The sequence below is a fragment of the Carcharodon carcharias genome, chromosome 4, assembly GCF_017639515.1.
Source record: "Carcharodon carcharias isolate sCarCar2 chromosome 4, sCarCar2.pri, whole genome shotgun sequence".
Classification (NCBI taxonomy): Eukaryota; Metazoa; Chordata; class Chondrichthyes; order Lamniformes; family Lamnidae; genus Carcharodon; species Carcharodon carcharias.
In genome coordinates, this window is record NC_054470.1 from 155,558,281 (window position 1) to 155,572,810 (window position 14,530).

At 41.7% G+C, this 14,530-nt stretch overlaps 1 protein-coding gene across 9 annotated transcripts in view; it reads left to right on the top strand.

Moving 5' to 3' along the window:
• The window catches only part of fcho2 (FCH and mu domain containing endocytic adaptor 2), a 267,367-nt gene that overhangs the window by 230,663 nt on the left and 22,174 nt on the right, over positions 1-14,530 (top strand). For 8 of the 9 annotated variants that reach the window (XM_041185860.1, XM_041185867.1, XM_041185861.1 and 5 more), the window contains one exon: positions 8,918-9,073. The exons of the other annotated variant lie outside the window; for it this stretch is intronic. In XM_041185860.1, coding sequence (XP_041041794.1) covers positions 8,918-9,073 — 156 coding nt within the window. The remainder of the gene's footprint in view (positions 1-8,917; positions 9,074-14,530) is intronic. 9 annotated transcript variants of the gene reach the window in all.

A 14,530-nucleotide genomic window follows, 5' to 3' on the forward strand; every position in this document is an offset into this window, starting at 1 on the left:
AGAGCTTCGAGTGTCCCGCACCCTCTGATCGGGACTCTCCGCTGCTGTCCCTGTCTCCAGCACCTGCCCCTGCTCACATGATCTGCTCCTCAGGATGTGCCACTCTATCTGTAATGCTGAACCCACCAAGGTGTGTGTACTTGTGCTGGTGGAGGATGCGCAGGAGTCACATGACAGTGCATCCTCAGAGTACTAGTCCTCCTCTGAGATCTCCTTCCTTAACTCTTCTGTCGCGACCCGCAGAGGACCTGTGGAAAATGAAAGGCATGGGTTAGTGCTGAAAGTAGGGGAAATAGGGTACAAAGTTAGCATTGTGCAGATCATGTTATTTCATGTCTGTCTTGGTGACATCAGTTCAATATATGTGACAGCCTCTCATTGATGTTCAATGGCATTACCATTGTTGAATCTACTTCCATTAACATCGTGGGGGTTACTATTGACCAGAAACTTAACTGGACTAGCCATACAAATAATGTGACTACAAGAATAGGTCAGAGACTGGGAATTCTGGGGGCGCGTAACTCATCTGACTCCCCCATCTCTAGAGCACAAGTCCAGAGCGGGATGGAATATTCTCCACTTGCCTAGATGAGTGCACCTCCAGCAACACTCGAAGCTCGTCAGCATCAAGGGCAAAGCAACCCATGCGATTAGCACCTCATCCACCACCTTAAACATACACACCCTCCATTACTGACACACAGTGGCAGCAGTGTGTACCATCTACAAGATATGTGGCAGCAACTTGCCAAAGCCCCTTCAACAGCATCTTCCAAACTGCAACCTGTACTACTGGGAAGGACAAGAGCGAGAGTGAGAGAGAAACAGCATGGTCATTTACAGGGAGAGAGTGAGAGAGAAATAGTGTGGTCATTTACGGGGTGAGAGTGAGAGAGAAATAGCGTGGTCATTTACAGCAAGAGAGTGTGAGAGAAACAGTGTGGTCGTTTACAGGGAGAGAGTGTGAGAGAAGTAGCATGGTCATTTACAGGGTGCGAGTGCCAGAGGAATGGGGCCTTTAACAGTGAGAGTGAGAGAAGAGCGTGTGACCATTAAAGAGCTTGAGAAGGAAAAGAGCGGGGAGAGCAGCTAATTGGTGAGTATCTCTAGACTTTAAAGTAAAGGTAAGGTCTTTTGCTTGTGTTTAACTCTCTAGTCTTTTTTTTCTCATTTTCTTAAAGATAGCTTGTTAAGTATAAGATCAGTACTGGTGTGTGTAAAAAAATTATTATAAAGTGTAAAGTGCAGGGATACTAGAGTAATTAATTAATAAATTGAATAAAATATGATAGCAATGGCAGGACGGGTGATGTGTTCCTGCTGCAGCATGTGGAAGCTCCTGGACACCAAGGTGATCCAGAGCAAACACATCTGTGCCAAGTGTTTGCAGCTCGAGGAACTTCGGATCCGAGTTAAGGAGCTGGAGTCCGAGCTGTAGACATTGTGCCACATCAAGGAGGGGGAAAGGTACCTGGACACTTGGCTCCAGGAGGCGGCCACACCCCTCAGATTAGGTAATTCAAATTTGGTTGGTGGTCAGGGACAGGAGGGTGTGACTGCTGATGAAGCAGGTATGGGGGCCCAGGGGGTAGCGTTCGAGGAACCGCGGCCCCTGCAACTGTCCAACAGTTACAAGGTTCTTGCAAGCTGTATGGATGAGAGTGGGGACTACAGGGAGGATGAATGAACTGACCATGGCACTGTGGTATAAGGAGCCATTCAAGCGGGGGGGAAGAAAGTAGTAGTAGCGGTAGGGGACAGTTTAATTAGGAGGATAGATACAGTTCTCTGCAGCCGTGAGCGTGAGTCCCAAAGGCTGTGTTGCCTGCCCAGTGCCAGGGTTAAGGACATCTCCTGGAGAGAAACTTGGAGTGGAAAGGGAGAGTGGGAGGGGAACGACATTGATAGGACTAGAAAGGAGGTTCTGGTGAAAGAATTTGAACAGTTAGGAGCTAAATTAAAAAAACAGAACCTCCAAGATAATAATCTTGGGATTGCTACCTGAGCCACGGGCAAACTGGCATAGGGTAAATAAAATCAAGGAGCTAAATGTGTAGCCAAGAGATTGGTGTGGAAGGAATGGGTTTCAGTTTATGGGCCACTGGCACCAGTACTGGGGTAGAAGGGTGCTGTTCCAGTAGGACAGGCTTCATTTGAACTGTGCTGGGATCACTGTTCTGGCGAGCTGAATGACTCGGGCTGTAGAGAGGGCTTTAAACTAAATAGACAGGGGAGGGTTTTGGAAAGGGGATACGTAGGCTTACAAAGCAAAAGGGCATGACAGCCTTGCAGGGCAGCTATTTAGGTAAAGACACCCAGAGTGCGACAGGAAGGGACAGAGTATACAAACATAAAAAATCAGCAGCAAATAGGGTCAAAGAGGGAAAATATGGCAAAATTAATGGCCCTTTACTTAAATGTACATAATATTTGGAACAAAATAAATGAATTAATGGCACAAATAGAGGTTAATAGGGGTATGACATTATAGCCATTACGGAGACGTGGCTACAAGGAGATCAAAGTTGGGAACCAAATATTCAGGGGTATGTGACTTTTTGAAAGGACAGGCAAGAAGGAAAGGGTGGTGAGGTAGCTTTGTTAGTACAAGATGGAATAAGTACAATAGCAAGAAAGAATCTCTTATCGGAAGATGTAGAATCCAAATGGATGGAGGTAAGAAATAACGAGGGGAGGAAGACACTGGTGAGAGTAGTCTATAGGCCCCCTGACAGTAGCTATACTGTGGAACAGAGACTAAATCAGGAGATAATGAAGGCATGTAAAAAAGGCAGTAAATTAATCATGGGTGACTTTAATCTTCATGTAGATCTTCGTGGAAAATCAAATTGGCAGAGGTAGACATGAGCAACAATTCATAGAGTGTGTTCGGGACAGTTTCTTAGAACACCATGTTGTGAATCCAACCAGGGAGCAAGCTATTTTGGATCTGGTAATATGTAATGAGGCAGGTTTAATAAATGACCTCAAGGTAGAGGATCTCCTAGGAAACAGTGACCATAAAATGGTAGAATTTAGCATTTGCGAGTGAGAAACTTGGGTCAGAAACAACTGTGCTAAAATTAAAAATGGGTAATTACAATGGAACACGGGCAGAGTTGGCTGGAGTGGACTGGGAAAGCAGTTTAGCAGAAAAAACAGTTGATGGACAGTGGCAGACATTTAAGAAAATAGTTCATGACTCTCAACAAAGATATAGCCCAGTGAGGAAGAAGGATTCAAGGAAGGGGATAAACCAATCATGGTTAATCAAGCAAGTTAAGGACAGCGTCAAATTGAAAGAAAAAACATACAATGTGGCAAAGATTAGTGGTAAACCAGTGGATTGGGAAAGTTTTAAAAACCAACAAATGATGACCAAAAATAAATAAATAAAAGGGAGAAAACAAACTTTGAGGGTAAGCTAGCAAGTAATGCGAAAATGGACAGTAAGAGCTTCTTTAAGTATATAAAAAGGAAGAGAGAGGCCAAAGTGAACATTGGCCCCTTAGCGAATGGGGCTGGGGAAATACTAATGGGAACCAGGAAACGTCAGAGGAGTTGAATAAATACTTTGCTTCAGTTTTCACAGTGAAAGATACTATTAGCATTCCAAAATACTAAATTATCAAGGGGCAAAAGGGGGTTGGAAATAAATACAATGACTATCACTAGAGAAAAAGTACTAGGGAACTAATGGGGCTAAAGGCCAATAAGTCCCGTGGACCTGATGGGTTGCACCCTAGGATATTGAAGGAAGTAGCTACAGAGATATTGGATGCACTGGTAGTAATCTTCCAAGAATCCTTAGATTCCGGAGAAGTCCCAGAGGATTGGAGAACGGTCAATGTAACACTCTTATTCAAAAAGCGAGGGAGACAAAAAACAAGTAACTATAGGCCAGTTAGCTTAACATCTGTCATTGGGAAAATGTTGGAGTCTATTTTAAAGGAAGTAATAGCAGAACGTTTAGAAATACATAATCTAATCAAGCAGAATTATCATGGCTTCATGAAGGGGAAATCATGCCTAACAAATATATTAGAATTCTTTAAGGAGATAACAAGCAGGGTAGATAAAGGGGAACCAGTAGATGTAATATATTTGGATTTCCAAAAGGCGTTCGATGAGGTACCACACATAAGGCTACTTAATAAGATAAGAGCCCATGGTATTGCTTAATAAGATAAGAGCCCATGGTGTTAGGGGTAGAATATTGGCATGGATAGAGGATTAGCTAACTAATAGAAGACAGAGAGTTGGAATAAGGGGGGCATTTTCAGGATGGCGACCTGTAACTAGTGGAGTGCCACAGGGATCAGTGCTGGGCCTCAATTATTTACAATATATATTAATGAGTTAGGTGGTGAAGTGAATGTACTATTGCCAAGTTTGCAGATGACACAAAAATAGATGGGAAGACAAGTGGTGAGGATGACACAAGGAGTCTACAGAGGGATATAGAGGTTAAGTGAGTGGCCAAAAACTTGGCAGATGGAATATAATGTGGGAAAATGTGACGTTATGCACTTTGGCAGGAAGAATAGAGGAACTGAATATTATTTAAATGGAGAAAGACTGCAGAAGGCTGCAGCACTGAGGAATTTGGTAGTCCTTGTGCATGAATCCCAAAAAGCTAACATACAAATTCAACAGGTATTGGGAAGGCAAATGGAATGTTGGCCTTTATTTCAAAGGGAATGGAGTATAAAAATAGGGAAGTCTTGCTAAAACTATACAAGGCACTAGTTAGACCACACCAAGAATACTGTGAACAATTTTGGACAGCTTATCTAAGGAAAGATATACTCGCATTGGAGGCAGTCCAGTGAAGGTTCACTGGGTTGATCCTGGGTATGGAGGGATTTTATTATGAGGAGAGGCTGAGCAGGTTGAGCCTGTACTCATTGGAATTTAGAAGAATGAGAGGCGACCTTATTGAAACGTATAAGATTCTTAGGGGGCTTGACAGGGCAGATGCTGAGAGGTTGTTTCCCCTTGTGGGACAGTCTAGGACAAGAGGGCATAATCTCAGAGTAAGGGGTCGCCCATTTAAAACTGAGATGAGGAGGAATTTCTTCTCTCAGAGGGTAGTCAATCTGTGGAATTCTTTACCGCAGAGGGCTGTAGAGGCTCGGTGTTAAGTATATTCAAGGCTGAGATAGACAGATAGACAGAGGCAGGAAAGTGGAGTTGAGGATAATCAGATCAGTCATGACCTCATTGAATGGCGGAGCAGACCCAATGGGCCAAATGACCTGCTCCTGCTCCTATACCTTATGGTCTTATGGGCAGCAAGTGTGTGAGAATGCCACCGGCTGCAGCCACACACGATTGTAACTTGGGTCTATATCACTGTTCCTTCAGTGGTGCTGGCTCAAAAACATGGAATTCCCTTCCTAACAGCACTGTGGGTGAACCTGCACCACATGGACTGCAGCAGTTCAAGAAGACTGCTCACCACCAACTTCTCGAGTGCAATTCAGAATGGGCAACAAATGCTGGCCTTACCAACAGCGTTCACATCCCATGAATGAACAAAAAAATTTAAACGGCAGTGCTTTGTTACATGCTGTATTCAGGTCTCTCAGCCACCCCAATATTTCCATTGGCAATGACCAGTTTGTGCTACCCTACTGATCTCAAGGATTTCCTCCATCATGGTCAGGATGGCTATGGTTGCAGGTCCACCCCTGGTTCTCTGCCCCTCTCTGGAGTTGTGGGCTTTCTCCTGCAGTTTGAGAAGACAGAGAGTTATGAGTGGGAAGAGAAATGAGTTCTGATGATGGAGAATTAATGACTTTGAGGACTGAGTGTGAGAGGGCAATAGGATAAGGTTGAAATTGAGTGTTGGCTGTTGAGATGGAGATTTGGGGAGAAGGTTGGAGAAAAAAGAAAAGTGTGACAGCTAGGTGTGTCAGGCAGAGGACTGCAGTGCAGGAGGATGTTAGGAATGTGAAAGAGTGATGGCTGCTAGCTGAGAGTTGTAGCGCACTCAACTTCCTGAACCTTTTGAGATCATTAAACCTTTTGCGGCACTCAATCCAGGTCCTAGATAACACACTCTTGCTGCTCATTGTCTCTGTTATTGTAGCCAAACCTGCTTCTTCCACCCATCCTCAAGGAAAATGTCTTTGCTTCTAGCCCTGTCTGCTTCCATCATTTATCTGGGGATGAGTCTAAACTGGGTGGCAGCCTTCTCACGTTTTGCTTCCATCCTGTAGCAGTTTCCTGTTTCCCACTGTACATTTAGTGCTGCATTCACTCCTGCCATTGTGACTCCTACAAGGTTCCCTTTAGAGATTCTTGATTGCATATTTAAACGTGCCGTTGCACCTGTACTTCCTGATTGGTTAGGAAACCTGGAGGCGGAATGATAACATCATGGCTCAGTGAAAGAACCTCGGCAAATCTAACTAATTGGTCAAATGGGTTCGCAACCTGCAAAAGGTCCCACTGTTTTGGCAAAGACTAAGTCTGGAAAATTGCAATGTATTGCTTTTATTCTTGTCCACTTTGGGATAGTTAAAATCACCAAACATTGTTGTTCTGTTGTATTTACATGCAGACCTCCTCTTCTAACTCTACTGTTTAGGAGCCTGTAATGCACATTGAAGATTGTACTAATTCTCTTTCTGTTACCTAACTCTATCCAGTTAGATTAATTCAACACAACTTTGAGATCCTATGTACAAGCACTGTGATAGAATACTAACCCTGCCATCCTAACCTGTATTTGATCTTAATACTCTTGGGTTCAGAGAGCAAAGTTTGGCAACTAGAGAGTACTATCCTGCTTTCACATTAGAAGTAGGCATGCTTGAATGTCAAGTCAGGATATATTTGACCTTGGATGGGATTCTTGTTGTTGTAGACCAGCCACCCAATATTCAATGTCTAGATTCTTATATGAAGGATAGCCAATAGGACAAAGTATTGAAGGGCACCTGTGGAATTGTACTCAAACAAGAACTCAGCATGGCTGATTAAAGCCTCCATTACACCACAATAGTAGACATAGATTGTATTTGAACCTGAGCTTCCAACCCTATATCCTCTCTGTCACAAAGACTGTCTGTTTTTACCTCTAACATTTTGCATCTCTTCCTTATCCTGTCTGGTACTCAAATCCTCATCTGTGCTTTTATTATCACTGGACTTGAATATTCCTGTACTTTTCTAGGTACCTCCCATGTTTCACTATCTAGAAACTTGAACTCATCCAAAACTCTGCTGCCCACGTACTACATTGCCACTCATTTATCACTCCTGTTCCCGTTAACCTACATTGGCTCCCAGTTCACCATTGCTTCAGATTTAAAATTTTCATCCTCCTTTCAATCTCTCCATAGACTCTCTCCTCCCTGGTGTAGCCTCCCCCAGTCCTGCAACCCCCTGAGAACTTTGCATTCTTCCAACTCTGGCTTCACATAGATCCCGACTCCCTTCTTTCCACCAGGGATCCCTTCCCTAAACCACTATGCCTCTTCACCTTTATGCTCCTTTAAGATCTTCATTAAAATCCATCCACTTGACCAGGCTTTTAGTTACTCCTCTAAATACATCCTTCTTTGTGTCAATTTTTGACTGATTACATTTCTGTGAAGCACCTTGCCATTAAAGGTGCTATATAAATACAAATTTTTGTTGTATAACTTAGTACCAAATTAGATGGAAATAATTTCTGCCTTGTGTATTTTAGGCCCTGTTGAATTCCTCATTTACAAGCAGCGGTAGATGTAGCGCTGGTGAAATTTATCTTCCCAAACACATTTGCAGTTGGGTACACCAGTGGTGTCACTAGCATATCTAAATCCTTGATCAACTATTATACTGGATGGCGCTTTAGAATCACTACAAACATAGCTTGCTATGCTTTGCATGGCACTACAGGAAAGAAGGCATGCTAGTGTTAAGAAGAGTTGGTGTTGACTGGTTTACTGCGCAATTAAGATGCATACCAGCCATCACTGCAGGATCTGATGAACCAACCTGGCAAAGACCTGTCTCCTGAGAATGTGGGTCAGCAAAGGGCTAAGCGCATAGCTGTACCATAATCTGCAAGGACAATTGCAGCTCCCTGCAGCACAGGACCAGAACATGAGGTGACAGTAATGACCAACTGTGGCCTGAAAACTGGATTCACACCTTTGCAGAGTGCTGCAGTGCTCGGGAGATAGTACTATAAAATGACACAAAAATAACCCTCCGTGCAATCTCTTTATGTAGCACCACCCTGATTTCAGCAGCCCTACATCAGGGGCATGATACTGTTCTGTTCCTCCACTTGCTTGTAGATTCATGTCCATGTCTTAAGATTCCCTTTCCTTAATTTTCCCTGACAATTCTTGATCCACTTCTCTTCAGCCTCAGTAAAGGCTGATAATGCATTGAAATATATTTTGAGACTGGCTAAAGGTTTTCTGAATTTTTGCCGGGCTATCATAGCACTCTCCTAGATTGGCTTATTCGATTAAATTTAATTTTCTATGCAGATTTCATCTTCTAACAATTGTGCTCCTGGTGCTGTATCTGATTCTGCAAGTAAGTTTCCACTGCTAATAACTGGAAATCTGAAACAAAAACAGAAAATGTTGGAAAAATTCAGCAGATTTGACAGCATCTGTGGAGAGAGAAAAACAAAGTTAAATTTTGAGTCCAAATGACCCTTCTTCAGAGCTGTTTTTGTTTCACTTTTTTGTTAGGTTTACTAAGGTGGTACTAGTAGCACAGCAGCAACACGGGATTTTATCTGCAATGAATTTTCGAATAAAATAACATTTGAATTGGATTGAGTACAAGTATTTTGCCTACGAGATCATCAGGAATATCCAAAGCGATAAAAATGAGCCATCTGTTTCTGTTTGATAACTGAAATACCTGGTGCTGTTTTAATATTATGCTCTTTCTGCAGATGCATAGTCAAAATCACTGGTGATATGACCATGTCCTTTCCAAGTGGAATAATTAAAATCTTTACCAGCAATCCATCACCAGCAGTGCTTAGCTTCCGAATACGGAACACCAGCAAATTTGAGCAAATCCTCCCAAATGCACAGCTTGTGTATAGGTAATTTCTTCATAATTGGTTTATCTACTAACAAATTTTAAATCAATCTAGAACTGACTTTTATTTCTTGTTTTTTAATGTATGGTATAATTGGATAATCATGTGTAGATTTTTAGTGACAAGAATTAGAGAACATGTAACTAAATTTCAGCTGAGCTCATTTGGTAGAACTCTCAATTAAATTGCAAGGCTGTGCTCCAAGAATTGAACATGTAATTAAGGTTTTCATGTGGTGCCATGGTGTATTTTTTTGGGGCAGCTACCTTTCAAATGAAGCATTAAACTGAGGCTTTGCCTACTATTCAGGTGGATGTAAGACAGCCGATGGTACTGTTCCAGGAAGAGTTGGGAAATTCTCCCGAACCCCCAATAGTCTTAATCTCCAGCCCACACTGTTCCTATCAGGCAGATTGAGTTAAAATGGACCTTTTTACCATCTGGTATTGATTATTTAGAAATAACAGTTCCTCCTGTGTATTAGTCCTTATTGTAAATATTACAAATTTAGGGTGCTGTCTTAAATATTCTTTTGGATACAAATCATCCGTAAACCATTTGAGGATCTTACTTTGAGTTATAATGGCCGGGGCCTCATGCCAGGAAATCACTGAGGAACTCCCCGCCTTGTGTTAAAATGAAATCTTAAATTTCAATGCCGTATCTACTTTTGGTCTGAATTTGACTGTTTTAAATTGAATATCACTCATTCTCATGGTTTGAACTCAGTTGTATCTTTCTCTTAGATTATAATGGACCTGAACTTCCGTGGAGTGGCAGTCAGAATTGGAATTCCATTCTGCTCCTAGCTAATTACCTGGGTATCCAGCTGCTCTTTTCTCACCCAATCTTCCAACTCATTTGCTTATTGGAAGGGGTGCTGGTTGGTCAGTGGGGAGGGTGGGGGTTGGGTGGTCAGTGGGGCAGGGGGGTGGGCGGTTTGTTGATTGGGCGTGGGATGTGTGGTCGGGGGAAGGGGGGGGTGTTGTTTGAGAGGCGGGGTTGGTGCTTGGTTGGTCCATGGAGGCAGGAAGGGTTGGGGGCAGGCGTTGATCGGGTGATCAGTGGGGGTGAGGGGGTTGGGAGGGTGGGTTCGGATGAGCAGGGTGGGGTCAATCAGAGGGGGAATCGGGTAATAAATGGGAGGAGGTTGGTTGAGGGGGGGTGTCAGCTGGTCAGTGGGGTGGTTGGTTGGTCGGGCCGGTTGATCAGGCGGAGGTCAGGTGGTCAGAAGGGGGGGGTTGGGGGTCAGTCGGTTGTGGGGAGCGCTGGGTGTCATTGGGGAGGGGGTTGCTTTGGGTGGTCAGTGGAGGGGAGGGGGCCAGTTGGGTGTGTCAGATGGTCAGTGTGGGTGGTCGGGCGGTCAGTCAGGGGATCAGGTGGCCTGTGGGGGTCAGGTGTTCAGGGGGTGGTCACTCGAGGGGGCATGGTCAGTGGAGGGTGTTTCATGGTCAGGGGGGTCCAATGGGGTGTCGGGTGGGTGGGGCGGGGTCAGGGGCAGCCAGTACTGCGGATATCCAGGAATTAGAAGTTTTAATTCTTCTAACTTTTCCTAGCAAACTATTACTGTAAGACAGTCAGAACCATGCGAAATTTGCGATTTAAATCGTACTTTCGGATGGTTCCAATTGCAGGGTAATTGCTGAACGGAAGTTTGACCTTCCCAAACAATTGCCGGGCAATACTTACCTGGGGACTTATGGGGAGGGTTCCCCAGTGCATCTTTGGGCTACCCCCCCAGCTACAATGCCCTGGAGCCCAGAGGTTGCAGGCTGTTACTTCCAGGGGTTCATTATTCTTTGTGTACTGTCATTGTCACTCATAATGCAATGGTATGAAAGTACAGTGTACACTAAAAACTAAGAAACACAACAATGCATGTAGTCTACTATCTCTGTTATGGCACAGCCGATGGTAATACTGAGCTGCTTAAATCCCAAAGGGGAACTTGAAACAGCTGCCACATCTGTTTTGCAATGTGTATATTTCAAGGTGCATGCCTTGAATTCAGTAGCAATAAGTCCAAGTCTTATAGGTTTCTTAAAAAACCAAATTAAACCTTTATTAAATAGAAAAAATGATTTTAAGCACATACATGGGTTTACAAATCACTATTACAATAACTCCTAACTCCCCTGATTAACCTAACTCCCAGTTACACCTCCATTAAGGCAACAGTAAAAACACACAGATTTTAAAAGACCCAGGCAGAGTAACATGGTACCCTAAACAGTTGAATTCAAAGCGAGTTTTCTTAACTTCAGTTCTTGTAGACAGCAGTTTGGGCACTGAGGCTTTTCACACTTGTTAGATCTTTGAATGCCTTCCCTTGCACACAGGCTTCTCTCCTTTATACATATTTTGCCCTTTGAATGCAAATTCCCATTGCTTCACTATGTCTTTGGACTTTACCTCTAATAATAAAAAATCTATCATAGTACTAATTTTTAACAGTACTCTAGGAAAAATAAGCACACTTTCTTCACTTCTTCTGGCTAGGTGTAACATTTCATGTTCTCTTTGCACCTCACATTCTAAACTTAATCCATGTTTGCCTTCTTAGCATTTCAAACTTAGTTTCCCATCTGATACATCAAAGTACCAAAACCAGCTGTCTGTAATTCATTTAAAACCCACATACATATACACCCATAGAAACAGACCCCACTATTACCATACTTTATAATAAATTACAATAACATTATGAAAATTATTATATATTCCTGACCTCCACTATTTTGTTAAATCTGATCCTGTGCTTCCTCCTACAGCTCTCCTTTGTCACTGATGTAGTTATTCATAGAGCCTAGAGTGTATAGGCCAACCTGGAAGCATTTCACACTGCTTGCCCATGTTTCTAGACCTCTGTCAGCTGCTCACAATTTTCTGGCAAAAATCAGAATAGGATTTGAACTCTAGGTCATCCTGAGGCTGCCTAAAAATGCTCTGCATACTTGCAATTAGTAGGATCCTTAATTTCCACCATAATTTTGTGTTTTTTTGGGTTGTTGCATCAATAATATTTTTTTAAATTGTCATCTGATTCTGATCGTAAAAGTACAGAATTTTCTAGTATTCACACTGTATTTTGCACTAAAAGTTGGGCCCCGCATTATGTGTTGTATAATAACAGTGTTAACAAGAAGGGTGTGCAGCACTGAACCTAGTTATCAGAACCAGATTCTTTCAAAAGAATTAGTACATTGAAGGCTTGAGGTGAATTCAGGTTAAGTGATTAACATACTAAACACGTACGGCAGGCAAAAATTATGATGTTACAAATTGTAAGTTTAACCACATTTAGACCTTCCACGAGTTGAGAAAAATGATTTACAAGATGATTGTTTCAATAATAAGCATACATGTTAATCATCAACATTTCTCACTGATGGTAGTGTTTCTTGTCAGCTTGGAATTTGAACATCCCATGTGCCCAAGGTCACCTCAGAATTCTGCACATATCTTCGCTCTGTGTATGTGGCCAGAATTTGTAACTATTAATACCTAAATTATCTGTGAACTTTGCAAAATAAATTATTTTTGGCATGAAAAGCAGAATTGTAGATAATTGCAAATGCATCAAAGAAATATTAAAAATCAAAATTTGCTTAAGTAACATCCCTGGCTAACTCAGGAAATAAATCTTGTATCTTCGCTATTTACACCTGCTTTCAGAAATTTCTATGATTATCACTGCAAAAGCACACTTTTGTGTACTTGGATTTTTCTGTACAACATACGCGTGTAAAAATTCATTTAATGTAAAAGCCGACCCATGACTTTTGACCTAAAAAACCGTAACTTTTCAATTACGTCATATAAAAGTTGACCTTAGTTTTTCAAGGGCTATTCAATGTTGTGATTTTTAATTACTTACTGGTAATTACTGCAGTTCATTAATTTAAAGGCATGAACAAGAACATTTAGATTTTCCTTTGCCAATTCTGGCAGAAATCTCCCAGACAATCAACAGGACTAAGGTGTAACACATGATCTATCACAATGCCTTCAAGACAGAATAACAAGTACAAAGCTCAATTTAAATTGGAGGAGAAAAGTGGCAGAATGAGTTAAAAAGCATCAGCAAATGGGTCATATTATCACCCATGGAGCTACCCAACTCTGTGCCTTCAGAGAAATGAAGAATCATGGTATGTCAGAATTCAAGGCCAGTGCTAGGGTAATGCGCATGATTCATGAAAAGGCACAATTTAGTACTCCATCAGAAAACAAAAATTTCAGAGTGTCTGCCACCTGAACTCTGATAAACTCACCAAATTCCACCGATTTATCATCCAGCACCAAGGTGAATGCATATCAATTAGCTGTATTGGAAATATGGAAAAAATATGATGAACTTTGACATGCCGGCAAACAAGACCATTTTTGTTATGACACAGCAGATAGTAAATGCTGAGCTTTTCAACTCCCGGGGGAAACTTGAAACAACCATCACAAATAATTTTCAATTTATTTGTTTCGAGATGTGGGCTTTGAATTCAGTAATAAGACTACCGAGTCTTAAGAGATTTTTATAAAACTAAAGTGAACATTTATTAATAAAAGAAAAGATTGTAAGCACACATGTATGTCTACAAATTACTACTATAATAACTTCTGAATTCCCTAATTAATTCAACTCCTAGTTACACTTTCATTAATGCAACAGTAAGACACACCAGTTTTAAAAGACCCAGGCAAAGTAAACGATATCCTGAACAGTGGGATTCAAAGTGAGTTCTCTTAACTTCAGTCCCTGGAGACAGCAGTTTGGTACATACAGGCTGCAGTCTTTTCACACTTGTTGGACCTTAAACTGCCTCTCTTACAGTCTTCTCTCCTTTATACATATTTTCCTCTTTGAATGCAAATTCCTATGGTTTCACTATGTCTTTTGAACTTTACCTCTCTACTAATATAAAAAAAACCTATCATAGTACCAATTCCACCAGTAATCTTTGGGAAAAATAAATAAACATGCTATTTCTTACTACTTCTACTGGCTAGGCATACATTATACCCCGTCCTTTGAATTCAAGCCACTATGGTTTGCTTAAAAACACAAATGTTCCCTTTATACTTCACATTCTAACACTTCCCCATGTTTGTCTATTTAACATTTTAAATCCAACTTCTCTTCCTACATCAAAGTACCCAGACTAGCTGCCTCTAATTCAATTAAGTCTCACAGACAAACATATAGACACATCCCAGTTTACTCTATTTTACAATAAATTCCAATAACATCATGGAAATTATTATATCTTCCTGACAATTACCAAGATTGGTGAAAAATGGTCCTTGTAAGGACGACTGGCCACGGGAAGACGCAATCCATCTTGTATGGCGAGTGGCACAAAGTTAAAGAGAATGGTGATATTCAAGTGAAAAACTCTCCCCAACTAGAAATTTCAGAAAGGCATTGTCATTCATGTTCATGAGAAAGGTTGAATGGATGAA